This window comes from Platichthys flesus, chromosome 13, assembly GCF_949316205.1.
Source record: "Platichthys flesus chromosome 13, fPlaFle2.1, whole genome shotgun sequence".
In the NCBI taxonomy this organism is placed as follows: Eukaryota; Metazoa; Chordata; class Actinopteri; order Pleuronectiformes; family Pleuronectidae; genus Platichthys; species Platichthys flesus.
Genome location: NC_084957.1, coordinates 15327085 through 15344290, shown reverse-complemented (window position 1 = coordinate 15344290; position 17206 = coordinate 15327085). Strand labels below are relative to the sequence as shown.

At 41.7% G+C, this 17206-nt stretch overlaps 1 protein-coding gene across 1 annotated transcript; it reads left to right on the top strand.

The window, feature by feature from the left end:
• The first annotated feature begins 246 nt into the window (after nucleotides 1-246).
• On the top strand, nucleotides 247-16721 carry srpx (sushi-repeat containing protein X-linked). Its single transcript, XM_062403291.1, has 10 exons — nucleotides 247-391; nucleotides 5858-5914; nucleotides 8464-8652; nucleotides 10132-10308; nucleotides 11166-11292; nucleotides 11380-11501; nucleotides 13089-13268; nucleotides 14217-14350; nucleotides 15586-15707; nucleotides 15998-16721. Exons 1-10 carry the CDS (start codon nucleotides 337-339, stop codon nucleotides 16179-16181), a joined length of 1347 nt encoding a protein of 448 aa, XP_062259275.1. The 5' UTR covers nucleotides 247-336; the 3' UTR covers nucleotides 16182-16721.
• The last annotated feature ends 485 nt before the right edge of the window (nucleotides 16722-17206 follow it).

The window sequence follows — 17206 nt, the reverse complement described above, 5'->3', positions numbered from 1 at the left end:
GTGACCTATTAATGGGTTCTCATCCCTCAGATTGGATAACATTGGTATCATTTATGTGGTTTCTTTGAATCTGATTTGCTGCTCGTCTGTTTTTATGTAAAGTAAATGCGTCAGATTTCTCCTGTGAATGTAATGGAGATAGATGTGACCGTTTTACGCACAGAAACAGTGTGTCAGTGTCCTGCGCACCGGTGGCCCGGGCTGCCCGAGGAGAGTCCTCCCTTGTTTCAGGACGGAGAGGCGGGCCTTTGGAAGCAGGAATGCGCTGGAAGTTTTCCTGCAGCCTCCGCTTCACGTGTTGAACAGCGACCGTCCCGCGCCCCGCTCGCTACAGACATGTGGCCGCTGCTGCTCCTGCTCGTCCAGCTCTGTCTCTGCTCCGGCTACGAAGGTAAGCACCGACCGAGGGGCCTCTCATCCACCGCTGTGACTTTATCGATTAACCCCAAAATAATCAACCGTCTGATCTTTGCACCCAATGTGGAACACGTGTGAAGTCACTGGTCTGGAGGATGGGGCCGAGGTACAAAATTTGTCCCAAAGGAAGACGTCTCGTTCCACTTTTTACGCACGAGATCGAGGCTTCCTGTCACCAATGGGTTTTGGTGAGCCGCGGTTGTGTTTACGTGGAGGGGGTGGACAGACAGCGGGGGGAGTGCAGTGTGCATCTGGGGGACGTTTCTGTGCTGAGGCTCAGATGAAAACCCGGCACCGCCACTGTAACTTTTCATTTGATCCTTCCATATGTCTGTGGTCTTTAGAAAGTGAATAATGATCAAATAATCAGTTTTTCTATTTTAAATACCGGATTAAAAAACGCCCTCAACTTGTGAGTGCCTGAGGTCCGGGAGTGTTTTAGTGTACTGATGAGGTTCTATCCTGGTGTTGAGCAAACACAGAAGGTCTCTCTCTCCCTCTCTCACTCCCTCTCTCACTCACTCACACACACAAACACACACACACACACACACACACACACTCACACACACACACACACACACACTATTCTGCATAACTTCAGACGACATTACATTGACCTACATTGGTTGAAGAGTTACAGCAGTTACTACTTCTCTAACCCTAACCCTCAACTTAACCTTAACCTGAACTTAACCTTAAAACAAAAACCTTAACCTTTACCACTTCTGACCCTAACCCGAGCCTAACCACAGTTCGCATCTCACCACTAACATGAACCAGGACTTCAGGAATGACGTTTTACTCCATTGGGACCAGGCTTTGGTTCCCATGAGATCTATTGGAGAAGGTCCCTAACAAAACACGAACACACTGAGGTAGAGCTGCAACAAATGATCAATCAATCAATCAATCAAATGAAGTGTGGAATGCAGAAAATGAATTGACGGCTATCAATTTAAGGATCGATGAATAATTTAATTTTTGCCAACATCTCTGAAGTTCTTTAGCTCCATCTCGAGATTGTGAGTTTAGTGAGAATCTTTGTTGGTTATATAAGGCATAAGACTTTAGGAAAAAGGAAAATGTCATGGGGATTTATTTGTATATCTTTACTTTTTTAGATGAAATTATTAGTCAAAAATAGAAATAATTCTCATGTTAAGCAATAATGGAATAGAGGAAAGTGTAACATCCAATCTAAGGCGACGATGAAGCCAGAAAGTTCAAAACAGTGTGCGTGTGTGTGTGTGTGTGTGTGTGTGTCGTGGCTATGTGCCTGTAGATGGTATGAGAGTGGCTCACTGCTGCTGTATGATCATACAGGCTGCAACATGAACAAAACTGTAGAGCAGATTTACACTGACAGACTAAAAACTGCTTGTCGAGCCGACAGTCACGACTCTCTCTCTCTTTCTCCCCCTCTCTCGCTCTGTGCTCCTCTTTGTGTATGTGTGTGTGTGTGTGTGTGTTTATTTTACAGGGGTATGTTTGTGTTTGTTTTAGGGGTCAGTCGGCTCATTTCTCAGTTGTGTGTGGATGCCTGAAACTGGGTGGGAATTGTTTGAGAACTGTTCTGTAGCAAGTTTTCATTAAAGGTCGATCACATTTTCCATGATGAGTCTTGTACTGATGTGGGTCAGGAGCAGAGAGATCACAGTGAGTAACCTGAGGAAATGCCACATAAAATAGCACAATCACTGCAAAACAGTGACTACAGTCGTGTGTGTGCGTCTGACAGAGAAATGAAACAGATCAGGAGCTTAGTGTGTATTAATGGAAAGCTGATAGTTCAGTGTATAACTTAAAGCTGCATTAACCAGGAGCAGCAGAACAAGCCGTAAACACAACATCGATATTTTATCACCAGATAAAACTGATTTAATGAATGTGTTCGCGAACAGCTGCAAACCATCCAGCAGCGTTATGAGCAATTCAGAGTTATGTTTCCGATGAAGGCAGATTTACACATCACCGCTCTTGTGTCTCTGAGACTCAACATATTTAACCAGAAATAAAATAGGAGATAATCCATTACAGTGCCAAAATGTACTTTAGTACAGTAACTAAGTATATGTACTCGGTTCCGTCTCACCTCTGGTGGTGACGATGTGCATCTGAGCCTTTACTGAAAATGCAGCATTTTTTCATCACTCAGATCTCAGACAGCAGAAATCTGACATTATACTGTACATATGAATTAGATTTAATTGATATTGGGATCATTGGATAACGTGTATATAGATACACCTAAAGGATATACATAGATAAATATGTGACATTATTGTAACATTGAAACAAGTTTATTTTGAACCACTAATGGGGACATAAGAAGCAGCTCTTACAGACAGTTGCAGGAGTGGATGTGTTGGTAAATACAGTATAACTGGAACAGAAATCATTTGTGCTGGAGAAAAATATTACATAACTGCGAAATCATGGCGTCTCCCCTGCTCCGATAGCCTGTAGCCATACTTCAACTGACTTCACATAATGACAGTGTGTATTACAGACCCGCAGAGAAAAGCTAATTGGAATATCAGCCTCTGTAATTTAAAGCTTACACACTCCCAGAGGTTTTCTGCTGTCTGCACTTCTGCCACTGAGGCATCTTTCTCTTTTAAAAGTAGGAGAATTGGTTCAGTCAAGTTAATCAGAATGCAGAGCTGCAGACCGAACAGTGTCGAGCCTGCAGGTCCATATGACACACTCCACATTAAGATAGACGACACATCTCCACTTCGTCTGAATATTCAGAAATGAAGCTGAAGTATCCCGAATGCAAACACTGTCCTCGTGCTCATTTAGTGTCTGAGCAGTTACGATCAGGGAATGGAGTCAAGTTGTTTGTGAGATCCCATAGATACACATGCTTGACCAATCACGAGTCATTCTCAGTGGTCAATCATGACACTTAACCTTGTTTTTATTACATCGAATAAAACCATCTTCGAGAAAATGTTACTTGACATGTACTTTGACTTTTTTGAAATGAATGACCTATAGTGCAGTCATGTCGTTTATTTTTTATACATAGTCAATAGTCTAGCCAGGCCCCCTCCAGCTAAAGGCAAGAAAAATAACTGCAGCAAACGTTTAGGTCTGCAAATAAAGGCATTTAGAATATATGAAAGAAAGGAGGATATCATTATATCCTTGTTATTAGAGCATGAAAAACAAAATAAAAGAGCGTTTGGGTTGGTGTCTTACAAACATTTATGGCCCTGTAGGCTTGCCTCAGTGTCCTTAATCAAAAAAGGTAACTTCAGACACCATCAAACGAAAGAGTTCTATTTAATTTGTTTAATTAATTCGTAATTTCTATGGAGATGTGTTCTTCTTTGGAGAAATAAGAGAGCCAAAAGAAAAAAGCTCAAGACAAATAAAAATAAACTTCCTTTAAATTGTTCCTCTGGAACAATTTTTTGTTTGTAATTGCAAACATTTATTGTTTATTGTCTGGCTTCAGACATTTAAATATTTTATAGGCAATTATCAATGGGACCGAAAACCCCCGGCTCATAATGTTTATCAGAGAAAAATGAATACAATTTAACAATTGCTTAGCTAACTTGTCTCATTGTTCTTCTACAATGAGTGAAAGGCAATGACTGGACTTGCAACACAAGTAGATTTTTTATGTTTGGGCATTTATTAGCTGCAGGATGCTACAGGGACAAAATTATGCAATTTTTAATGGTCAATTTCTTTAATGGGGTTTTGGAAGGTTCTCTTCCATCAGTGGAGAGGTATCGATTATATGTCTGAACTGAGGTTTACGAATGTGGGGCTGTGCCTCTAACAATGAAGATGTCTGTTTAAAGGGGTACTTGGAGAATACATTTAGGTTTCTCCTTTATCAATTAATCATTTTGAGAAGTGATTTTTTTCAATAACGAGGAAAATCTGTGAAAAAGTGACAGAAGTTTTCTGATGAGAACTTGTCTTATAAGACAGTTGGGGCTTTTCGATGTCATTTATCAAAGTAAACTGATTATCTTTAGTGTTTGGACTCTTGCTCGGTCAAAACACGACATTCGAAGACACATGTGACTGTGAGTTGTTTTAATTCATTAAATTATAATAAGTATCAAAGCTTTTATGAAAAACCTTATGGATGATGACTTTAAAACACATATCCATAGTTTTTTTTTACAATCGGAGAAGAGTAGAAGTTCTTCATTGTTTATCGTGACTTGTACCAGCCAATCAGAAACAGGTAGCCTCCGTTTGACGTGGTGTACGTTGTTATATCCGATGTTACAGAACTCTAACTGATCTGTTTTCTGGAGATTTATTGTAAAACTAAGGCTCATTATAAAGAAGACACATACACAAACACTCACACATACCTGTTGTTAGTTTTCCATACTTTTCTCTGCCTCCCTCTCCCCATTAAGAAGCTGTTACTAGACTTTTTCCCATTAGACCTCTAAATATGACTCACTCGGTGTGTGGGTTTGCTCTGCACAATCCACGCTGTGTGATCTGACTGCTGAAACCTCAAAGCTTGTTGTGTGTGTGTGTGACTTGCAGCGTTTTGGGTCCAGACACTTTTTTTTATTAAACTGACAGAAAAGCCATGAGGAGAAATGGGGGACGGGAGATGTGCTCACCACAGTATCAGGTTCATTGATCAACACGCGGCTGAAATGTGGAGCCGGAGGAGCTCGAACACTCCTCCCTTGTGGAGCCCGAACAGAGGACACATTCACACCGAGGTTTCAGGACATCCCGGGGCCAAGGTTGAACACCCCTCCCCCCTACTTTAACCCCTTCCTCACCCATTTCCTTTTTTCCTCTTCGTTTTTATTGCATCTTGACCTGCTCCTCCTGATCCCTTCTTCCTCGTTCCCAAAATAATCCTCCTTGCTCATCAAAATTCTCCTCACATTTGTCTTTTACCAGCGCCGCTCAGCTGTGTCCTGCAGCAGCTCTGAGAAACATTTCCCTTCTTGAACGCTGCAAGTTTTATCATCTGATTTAACCTTTGCTCCGTCTGATAAATCTGCTCAAAGTTGACTCAAATTAAATCCCTGTCCATGGTAAGTAGGATCTATCTGAGCCCTTTTGGAACAACAAGTTTCAAAATAACTGGAGCTTCTTCTTTCATTTCTACCAAACACAAAATGAGGGTCGCAGAACAAATCACGTATCAATTTTTCCTAATCATCTGGGCAAAAAAAAACAGGGATCTTTACGGGTTCATCCTTTCTGGATGTGTCCTGTCCAAAAGATTTATAACGACCGCCTGGAGTTTGGTACAAATGAAAAGTTAAGTAATGATTTGCAGCCTGCTCTTGGTGCTGTGTGGCTGAAAAAAAAAAAGGCCGACAGTTCAGCCCAGGACGATGCTGTCTATTGTTGCCTAACATCTTGGACGCAGCTCTTTTTCGTCATAGTAGTTGCTTTTTCTTTCTCTTTTCTCTCTCCCCCCCAGGGTCAGGACAGTACGCCTACGGAGACGATGAGGACTCGTATTCTCGCCGATATAAAGGTGACATCATGCAGATACACATACGGTTATTAATTTCTAGGGAGTGTTTGTTGTTTATCAGGGGCAGCTGCTGTTTGCAAGTTAACTACAGTTCCTCTCGTCCTGATGAATCATAGTGAAATGGCACTTAGAGCATCTTCTTCCCTTCTCGAGATGTTGCAGGGTAATGAAGGGGATTTAAATAAAATCTCTTAGATTTAATTGGATTGCTCAAAAGTGCTGGTGGCGTGGGTGATAGATCTGAAGTGATATATGTGGTGTTGTCAACTGTTCTACCTCCTTGATCAGCATTGTAAGATCAGAACATAAATGAGAAAGACATCTAGATTTTGAAATGCCAGCAAAGTCTCTGATCAAAACAAGTTATGCTCAACTTTAAATAAGTCATTAAAAACTATTTATTTTTATCTCCAATATTCAGCAGGAAACTTTGACAATATGAACAATTCTAAACAGAGCTTGGTGGATTTGTTACAGCAGCAGCTCTTCTGGTTCTGGAACCTTGGGATTATGGGTAATACCCACCGTTCAGTTGTGTTTCAGTTCAGTGTGTGGGACTGCAGAGGGCGCTGCTGCTCAGTAAACGTTACACAGTGTTGCTTTAAAGTTTTAGAGCAAGAGAAAAAAACGCAAGGATTGTTATATAGTCAGGGCAGCAATTCACAGTGACAGGGTTAAATGAGAAAAACTGTACTTTTTATTCAACTGCATCTTTAAAGAGTCGTAATTTAACACCAGCTCATTCAGCCGGCTTTGTAAACTGACACAGTTTCGTCAAAGTAGCTTCCAACTTTATATTCAGAGTCACTTAGATACGGAACATTATCGTCCAGGCCAAACCAAACACTCTCTGTGTGTAAAAGCTGAAATGTAGTATTATTTTCTCTCTCACTCAGCGGCTCTGGAGACTCTGCCAACACACACGCACACACACACATGCAGAGAGAGAGAGAGAGGGCCCGAGGCAGGTTCGCTGTGTAATGAATCCCCTTTTCATTCCAACTGAAAATTTGCCTAATATGGTGCGTGTCCTCTCCGAGTGTGTGCAGACAATGCGTTGGTCTTGTGGGTTGGAGTTTGTCCTGAGCCAGCAGGAAACAAACTGCAGGTCTGGATTTCTGTGTTCTGGAAACGAACCTGGTTGCCTCTCAAACTTGGCATCAGACAAGGGATTCTTACGCAAGCGTTGTAGAGATGGCAGCCGTGTCTTCCATGGGAGGAGACAAGAAGAGAAGTTTTAGACCGATGGGACAGTTGTTGTTTTGCTCAATCGAGGGATTGTGTTCTGGACTATTTCTATACAACAGGAGGTTGTGTCAGACATGTCACAGCAACAGGAACATTTAGAGCACTTGAACATGGTCCTTATCGTCAAAAGCTCTTGAATCTCGTCTTACCAAGTCGGCGTATTCACTTAGCTCCTCTTGTCTTTTTTATTCAGAGACATTTGGCCTTTAGTTTTTTCCAGTCTCAAGTGGGCTCATTCGACCATTTTTCAAGGGGCCTAGCAGGAAAAGTTTTGCAAATGTCCGGAGCAGCTGACTCTGACGTTTACTTTCTCACGTACAGACCCCATGGAAAATGTTATGAGAATATATGGACGTCAGTTCACGTCTGAAAGCAGCTTTGGTCTGGACCAGTAACTTCCTGGTTTTCCAGCTGAAGTAGTCCATAATATGATCCCCATAAAATGTCATGAGATACTGCAGACATATGTACGATCTTCAGATGTGAAACTTTGCTGATGTGGAAAAGTTAGTTTATAATCAATAATAATAATAATAATAACGAATGCAACGAAGGGCAATATGAGAGTTAGTGATAAATCAAGGCGTACACGAAGCACATGACTTTCATGTTAAATCTAGCTTATAAAAAAAAGAGATAAAAACATTGGATGTGTGTGTGGACCAATGAGCCTTTGACAAGTTGCTCAAGTTGATGCCTCAATCAAACTCTTAATATTCACAAGGCAGTCGTGGATGTGCATGATTTCACTTTAATGAGGACGAAAATACAACTGACGTGTTTGTGCTCGTGTAATCAGGGTTGTAATTCTGCAGGGATAAAATCTCAGAGGGGTGAAAATGGAAGAAGATGCATAATAACCAGAGCTGAGTGTTAAAATAGGGCCGCACTCAAAACACAGACTTTTATCTTAACCTCTATAGCACACACGTACATTCAGAAATGTAAGTGCCCTCTTCACATCATTATCTTTTTCCTCAAGTGAGACCATCTTCCTTGCCTCATCAGACACTGTTGGATTATGGGAAGTCTCAGACAAGGTAATGAGAAATCCACCGGATCTGTCTGAAATCAGACGATGGGCGTGTTTCTGCTTTTTCACACTTAGAGCACAGGGAAGGCTTTCTTAGCTTTTAAAGTCTTCAGGTAAGATATTATTGAGCCCATACTAAACACTGATAAAGCAGACCCTTTCTCCAGTAGTGTGGTGTTGTTGAGTTTCAGGTTGAACTATAAAAACACTGAATTGCCTTGATGCTGTGGAAAGAAAGTCAGTGTAATAATCTATCCTCCATTTTTAGGGGCCCCGTGGTGCGCGCCCATTAAGATAAAACACGGCGATGTGAGCTGCCGCACACCCAGAGGAGAGCACCACAAGGACGTGATGGGGACGCGCTGTAAAATCCGCTGTAAGCAGGGATACGAGGTCCGGAGCCCGGAGGTGGTGTGCATGGCGAACAAACACTGGTCCTCTAACTACGCCTGCAGAGGTGAGAACTACCATCCACACAGCGGTGTTTCTGAGGTGTATGTGTATGAATGTAATAATCTGAATTTTAGGCCTTAAAAGGTCACATACTAGGTCTAAATTACGATAATGTTGATGTAACGCCACTTCAGTCGCCATTTGAGAAGTTGTTTTGGCAGCATGCATAGTCAGACATTAGCACACTGTAATAAAACTACAAACCAGACCATCTTTGAACTGATAACTGATCATCTACAAACACTCTGGTCAGAATTGGATGGATAACTACTGTCTGTGCCTGTAGTTAAAGAGATTATGTTTCTAGGTTATTCTCTACTTATCTGCAACCCCGACATCTTAATCTTGAACGGCACCCATAGAGCTCACATCCCTGAGAGTAATTCTCGCACTCTGATATTCCTTCATATCTGTCGTAATTCAATTTGATTTAAAATGTTTTCTTTGTGGTCTTAAAAAGTCAGAAATTTCCCTTTTTTACACATTTATAATATCTCTAAATATACAAGCGTTGTCTTTTTGGATTTAAAACAATAATCCTTTACATTCCTGAGCATCAAGGTTTATTTCTTTGGGTGAAGTTTGGGAAGATGTTGGGTTTTCCATCCAAGTCGTATCTGCAGCAGATTTGTTTTCAATCAGTCAAATTCGTAAACAATATCCTGGATCCATTACGTCTCCCCGGAGTCTCTTCCTGGCGAGTGTGAAGCCTCTTTGGAAAGAAACAGTATTTATGAGACATGGGGCATTAAACTGCTCCATTGTAACTCAGACACTGATGGAAAATTACTGCCGCTGCTACTAAATCTTAAACCCCCACCGCCGCTCCAGGATAAATGAAGTGGCTTTTCTAGACAGAGTGGGGCTGATTAGTTCTGCAATAATGATATAATCAAGCAAAAGGAAAACCATAACTTTAAAAGGTCAACACAAATTGGTTGATATCTTTTAATTAAAGGCCAATATCAGTGAATGAATGCACCGGGTTTAAATTATTTCAAGTACGTGAAAAGACTGAAGAAGAGAAGCTATATTCCGCAAGTCATTAGCAAGCAAAGAGGGAGGTGAGGAAACTTCTCGGTGTGTGGGAGGATGTTCGAAGGGATTTGTTTAGTGAAAGCTATAGATTGGCTTATCTAGTTCAGTATGACTCATCTTTTACAGTCTGAACTTATTTTTATGAATCAGTGCACTGATTTGGACGAATTTAACTTGTCTTGATTTTATAGAGATAGATATAGAGCAAGATATGGACTTTAAACCTGGAAATGACTGTGAAACACTGTTGACTCATTTTTGCACAAGGATTTCAAAGTCATAGTTTAATACGTTAAAAAAATATAACCAGTTTCTTGACTTTTTAGTTCTTTGTATTTCTCTTTTTGGTTTTTATTGGGCTACAGTAGGTGGAAGATGTCCAGTTTGGGTGTAACGATTATCAACGACCTTAGACAAAGTTGTGAACTGAACTCTTCTCTGACAGAGATCCGCTGTCCTAAGCTGGACATGCCCGTCAACGGAGGCTACAAGTGTTCGGACGGCTCTTACTTCAACTCTCGCTGCGAGTTCTTCTGCTCTCCTGGATTCAGTCTGAAGGGCCAGAAGACGGCGACCTGCCAGCACACCAAAGTGTGGAGCGCTGCTGTTCCCACCTGTGTCGGTAAGACTGTGTGTGTCTTTCGTGCTGTGGCAGAGGACCGGAAGCCTTGTAAATGCCTACAATGGAGAGAGACTGGTTAAATAACATGTTTATATTCATATTATTGATTTCTGTAAAATACAAAGACACACACCCACACACCAGCAAAAAATGTGAATGTATTTCACGTCTTTGTAGCTTGAGTCTGAAACTGAAAATGACAGTCTTTTGTGAAAATAGGAGTGATAAGGCTCAGGCACTCAGCTGCACATAGAAATGGCTGAAAAGTCCTGCAGCCTTGGTAACAGTGGGCAATCACAACACACACACACACACACACACAACACACAGCTTCAGATGTTACTGCAACACAGCAAGCATATACTCACCGATGTTATTTGTGAAATGACATTGAATCTCCTTTGTCGGCCTGTTAAGATTCATTCTCCTTACAGCGATGAGGCATTTTACTTTTCTGTTATTGCCCTAAAAACAGGCCGTGACTATTGCAACCCAGTCTCCAGACGAATCTGTTAAATAATTGAAACGTTTCATATCAACCTGTCTCTCAGCAGCTCTGTGCCTCGATAACTCAATTTTGTATTTTAGAGGTGATTTCTACAGGTAGGCGCTGCCATTAGTTGCTAAGATGAGTTTTTCTTATTTATTTAATTAATCGAATTAAAATTAATAAAAAAAAAGTCCAGTCTACAAGTAAAAAATATGGTAGAGCAACATACATCCAGAAAAAAGGTTATTGGTTTGCTGTATCCGGCCTTTCACCCCAAAGTCACCAGGCTACTCTCCATTTCTGATCCATGCAGTAACACATGTACATTTGAATGTCGACCATTTGTTTTCTCTCTCTCGCTCTGTAGATATTGATCCTCCCAAGATAAAGTGTCCTACTGTGAAGGATAAGTGGGCAGAGCCGGGAAAACTGACAGCGAGGGTGTCCTGGGACACACCGGAGGGTGTCGACACTGCGGATGGCATCCTCACAGAGTCAGTCTAATACCCAACACACTTGTTATTCCCCCTGGAAGCAGCCAGATCACAGTGAAAGATTAAACCTGAGCCCGTCTTTTGCAGCGTTATCCTGAAAGGGAAACCTTCAAAATCAGACTTCCCAGAGGCGCTCCACAAGATGTCGTACACCGTGTTTGACCGAGCAGGGAACAAAGGATCCTGCCGCTTCACAGTCAGAGTGCGAGGTGAGTTTCTAAAGACGGTGTCTGATTGTCTGTGTGGGGCAGGGTCTCAGTACAACTTTATTCTAAGGGGTTATTTCCAAGGGGTCTCCTGGAAAGTCTTTAATAACTGTGACATTTTGGAGGAAAAAACTAAAAGAAAAGCAAGCTTACAGTCTTTGTTGGAGGCAGAAATGCAGGGAATCCAATCAAAAAAAACAAGATTAACCAAACCCATCAGGGAACAAGAAATGTGAGGAAACACTGGGGAACCGAGCAGAAGAGCACAGAGATGAAATACACAAGGAGGCCAGGATGATTAGACTGAGGTGAAGCACTTCAGGGGGCAGCAATCAAAGCAGATCGTAACAGGTTCTACTCAAAGAGGAAACAGACCCTGTTCAATCGCTAGTGTCACCTACATGTCATTTGGTTTAGAGCACAGCAGGTCAGCTTAATGGGGAAAAAAGTTAAATAAATGGGAAGTACAACTCAAAAACATGGAGAATAACCTCTTTAGTTAAAATTTGATTTAATTATTTACTAATAGGAACTTTTCTAGGAATCTGTTGCTTTGGTTATTTATGAAGTAAGTCATTTCTTTGGAAGAAGGTCAGAGGTGTTTCTATCAGCTGTGATGGAGCTGCTCCTTCTCCATAAATGTGATAATCCTGCCTCCTAGAGACGAGAACTAATGATTTGTGGTTGATGGGTCTTCTTTAGCTCGAGTCAGAAATTTTCAAGTTCATAGCTTTGAGTTCCGAGTAACATTGATGACAAAAAACAAATAAACAGCTGTTCAAGTGTGAAGCTGTTTAATGAGAAATATCCCCGTAATACCTCTGGTTTAGGGATTTAATGGATTCAGAGGAATCTGTGTCCTCCATCATGACTCATGATGTGATGCATACAGCCGGCTTTGATGAGCACCTGAACCAACAAGCACCGGAGATTAACTAGGTGATAATGTGATATTTCCTGGATTAAAACACTCAGGTAAACAGCTGTGTCTCTCTGAGCCTTTGGAATGAGGTCAGCCGTGTTATCCAGATTAATTCATGATATCATCCAATCATACAGACTTAAAAAAATCTGGCCTCTGAATTAAGACACAACTACTCTTCATTTAAACCTCAGTCCTTGAAGTGAAACAACTAAATTCCTCCCTCTTTGTAAAAAGTCAGACTCGTGTGATGAAGCCGGCGAGCTAGTTCTGGCAGGCAACTCGAGCTGCGCTGCGACAATCATGTGACATACATCATGTGACATACCTCAATCTCCACAACCATCTATATTACAAACCCACCTCATCAGGTGGTCTATTAAACAGAGGAACCTTTCCCATCATCCCCTCTGGCTCGCACTGCTGCTGCGGTATTGCCACCAGTTGCTTCAGCCCCTCCACCACCCCAGCATCCACCTGTAGGCTCCAACTGGGGGGTTACAAGTATTTGTTCATCACTCCCATCATTCCTGTGTAATCATATGGGGGAGGGATTAAGTTGGAGCCTAGACGTCAAACACTGAACCTGTTGTAATGCTGCAATAAATGTTCTCTGAGTTGTCCGACTGAGCTCCCATTGTGTGCCTCGTGTGCGTCTCTGTGTTCAGTGCGCCGCTGCAGCTCACTGTTCGCCCCTGACAACGGTTACATGAAGTGCAACAGTGACGGAGACAACTACGGCGCCACGTGCGCGTTCACGTGCACGGGCGGCTACGAGCTGCGTGGCAGCGCTGCCAGAGTGTGTCAGTACGGACTCACCTGGTCGGGCACAGACACAACCTGTGCAGGTACGTATACTGCATGACGATGAACACACACTCATCCACGAACAGACAGATGTCACAAACAAGCTTGGATTTAGAGTTGAACCTATTATTTATTGGAATATTTGTCATAGCAAATTGAAAAAATGAATGTTTGATCAAGGAAGGATCTGCAGCATTGGGGTTTATTTATCAGATTACTTCATCACCAAAAAACATCTCTTTGCTCTGGTTTTGTTTTATCATGCGTCCGAGCACAGTTTGTTTTCAGGTTGTCCATACATCCCGTCCATGTGAACACAAAGGTCAAAGTAACCAACCTCACATAATCCTTTTCCGCCGCATGAACATGTTATCCTAAGAACACCTCAAGAGGAACCTTCAAATTTGGCACAAATGTTCACTGAGACTTCCAGAATAACTGATAAGATTTGTGTGGTCAAAGGTCCAGGCCTCCCAAAACAGGATTTTGGCTTTTTGAATATTATATCTTAAGTCTGCCTTAAGGGAATATCTTAAACCCTTGGATTTAGTGGGATAAGATTTTAGTGGTTAAAGGCCAAAGGTCACGTTTACCTCATATAATTGTGAATGTCATATTTCTAGAGCACACATGCAGTGACTGCACTGGTTGGTGGAGGCACATAAACGCAGAGTATCATTTCTAATTTTTCCATTTTCTATAGTTAAAAATATCATGTTGCAGATGCTTTGTTTGTATGTATCTATTTGTGCTTAGCTGCTCTCCCTGTGAGAAGCTCAGTTGAAGTGAAAATGGCCCCCGCTGCTTTTCATCGATCTGAAAATCTAATGCCGGATGCTCGTCAACCGAACATCTGTATCTGTGGCCTGTGTTGCAGCTCAACAGACAATTATAAAATCATGCGGCATCCCCTTGTCATATTGTGCTGTGATAAATCCCCTGTGCGTCTTCTTCATTATCACTTAATCGTGCATTCATTGTCATCGCAGCCATGAACATCAACGTGGGCGTCCGGACAGCTGCAGCGCTACTGGACCAGTTCTACGAGAAGCGACGGCTCCTCATCATCTCGGCGCCAACGGCCGCCAATCATAATTACCGCTTCCAGATGACGAACTTACAGGTGAGACACGACGCAACGACAGAACACGAGCAGGAGCTCAGAGGCGATCGCAGTGATTGGTGTCATCTCTGCTCCCACGGAGAAACGCAGTGTGTGTGTGTGTGTTTGTTTTTGTGCGTTGGGTTTACTCTCTCGCTCAGTGGGACAAAGCAGCAGAAGAATAGGAGGGAGGGCGCGGTGATTAAGAGAAAATGTCAAGGCGATGAATAAATGATACTGACGCTGGCTGTGATAAGGCGGTGCCGGAGATGGATGTTCCCGAGCTAGTCACAATCCATTAAGTCTGAACTGTCTCTAAACGCCCGACCTTTCAGAGCGCCTGGGTTATCAGCTGGAAGACAAACAAATAATAAAAGTTAGTGTTATTTCTAATCAGCAACTATTTTGATAACCAATAAATAAAATGTCAAATATTTGCAATTTGAGCTGAAAGGAACAAATGTAACCTTTTAATTTCTGGAATTTTTTTATTATTTGCATAATTCAATTTTGAAATAATGTTGTCTCTGTGGCACATTTAATTTTCTCCTATTTTAAGAAAACTATTTTTTTATTTATTTATATACGTCTATCATAGATAGAAATCAATAACTTCTCCTTTACTGCAGCCAGCCACCAGGTGGCGATCAATACATTTAGCCTTTGAGACATTATGCCTGATCCCGACATGTCGTCCATCTTTATTTACAGTCTGTGTCGCCATCAAGTTTATATAGCAGCTTCCACTGGAGCAACTGTAGTTAACAAATACAAATACATTACTAAACATGGATCTGTTTACAGCTACATTATACAGTGTAAACCATATATTAATTAAATGATATATGAATGTCTTTGATGTGTGTTTATATAACAGAAAATTACAAACACAAAGTGTGTTTTTTAGGTATAAACCAGTTCCATTATTGTTAAATATATAATACTAAGCCTTGTAAGATTTATTGTGAGGAAAGTTAATGTAATGATACAATCAGACTGCACATAAATCATTCTGCTCAGGCAAAATCGAGCATCCTAATGAAATAACAATGAGTAAAACGCCTTTTTGAGTTGAAGTCTTGAATAAATCATGAAAACAATCATTACTTGCAGCCTGAGCGCTATCTCAACTTAGTTTAACAGAGTTTAATACTCTCTGGACTTGGAGTTTTGTTTTGTGCTGCACTGGAATCAATAGCAAAGTTATAAAAGTTATGGATCCGTCTTGTTTTCCTCCGTCTGACCTGTGGGAGCAGCAAGCCCAGTGTGGACTGGACCTGAGGCATGTGACAGTGATCGAGCTGGTCGGGACTTACCCGGCTCAGATTGGACGGATGCGACACCAGCTTCTCACCCCGGCGCTCTCCCTGCAAATCAGGTACACCCAACCACCCACACACACCCACCGACACACACACACCAACACACACACACACCGAAAACACACCGACACACACACCGACACACACACACACACAGCTAAAACCTAAAAACAAGTCTCCAACTTAAAACTATATTATCTATGTCACGGGCCTTTTTTTGACCCCTTAAGGAAGACAAGTCCCAATAGTGTGACCATGTCAACAGATATACATTATACCTGGAGCACACGCACGCACACACACGCACACTCCACAGCTGCTCACTGGGCTGATGTGTGTTTCCTAGGTTACTGCTCCAGATCCCACAGAGGTCTTTCCAAATGGTGCTGGTGGACAAGCAGGGCATGGACAAGCAACGCTACCCGTTCCCCATCACCGCGGCCGAACTATTCACCACCATCGACACCTTCCCGCTCCGCAAGGACGAGATGTTGCTCCAGCAGGAGGCGGGTCATGGCTGTCAATCATAAAAACACGGCTGCCTTTTTCAGTGCACATCTGCGGACTGTCGGCCATCTTTGATCCTTTTCCCTCCCCAGTGAGAGGAGACTGGACCTGCTCTGTTTCTGTCCACATGTCCCACTCTACCTAAACTCACACACGTAACACTGCAACATCCCAACTACTCATCCAACTCATCCAATGAGAACTCATTTCAGTCCTGTATCCTAAGGTGTGTGTGTGTGTGTAGTGTGTTTGTGTGTGTGTGCCATCAAAAGAGTCATGGAGATTACTAAGTGGGTCATACAGTACATTACAATCATATTGATTCCTCAGTCACGTCTTTCTGTATGTTTTATTATTATTATTATTATTGTTATTGATATTTTCAATCAGAAATATGTTTTACTATTTTGTACAAAAAGTATTTTTACTATAGAAATCCTTTCGCCTGTCTTAATATTTATATCTCTTTTCTTGGATAATGATGTTCTCTGACACTCCCTGGAAAACTGTAAAGTACATACGTCAGAATTTACAAAACACTGATTAAAAATGTTTTTCATGGAGGATGTGATCTTCAGTGTGTCAGTGAGAGTGCACGAAAGAGGTGTGTGAGAAAAAATGACGCGACCCTGAAGGGCAAATCATGGCAAATAAGTAACCGGGACGACAGGTAAATACCGTTGAAACATGAAAAGTACACTGTACATGAATTAAACAAGAAATATATTTTCTCTTCAGGTCTGGAAGTAAAGATGGATCCAGACTTTTCCAGATTTAACCCTCAATGACTTTCTTCTGATGAAACCATAAAGCAGAGTTGAGTTATAGTCTGTCACACAAGCTGATGATGAAAACGACTCAGACTGCGAATAATCTTTAGGTTCAAAGTTTGGTTTGTGCCACAGAAATTAAATCAAACAATTTGAAGTTGGACAGAAAATAAATCAGCAGCTCCTTTGATCATTCCACTGGTCTTTTAATTTACCAAAATCCCTGTGAAGTACTATTTCAATGTGAATATTTTCCACGTTTATCTCATATCAAAGCA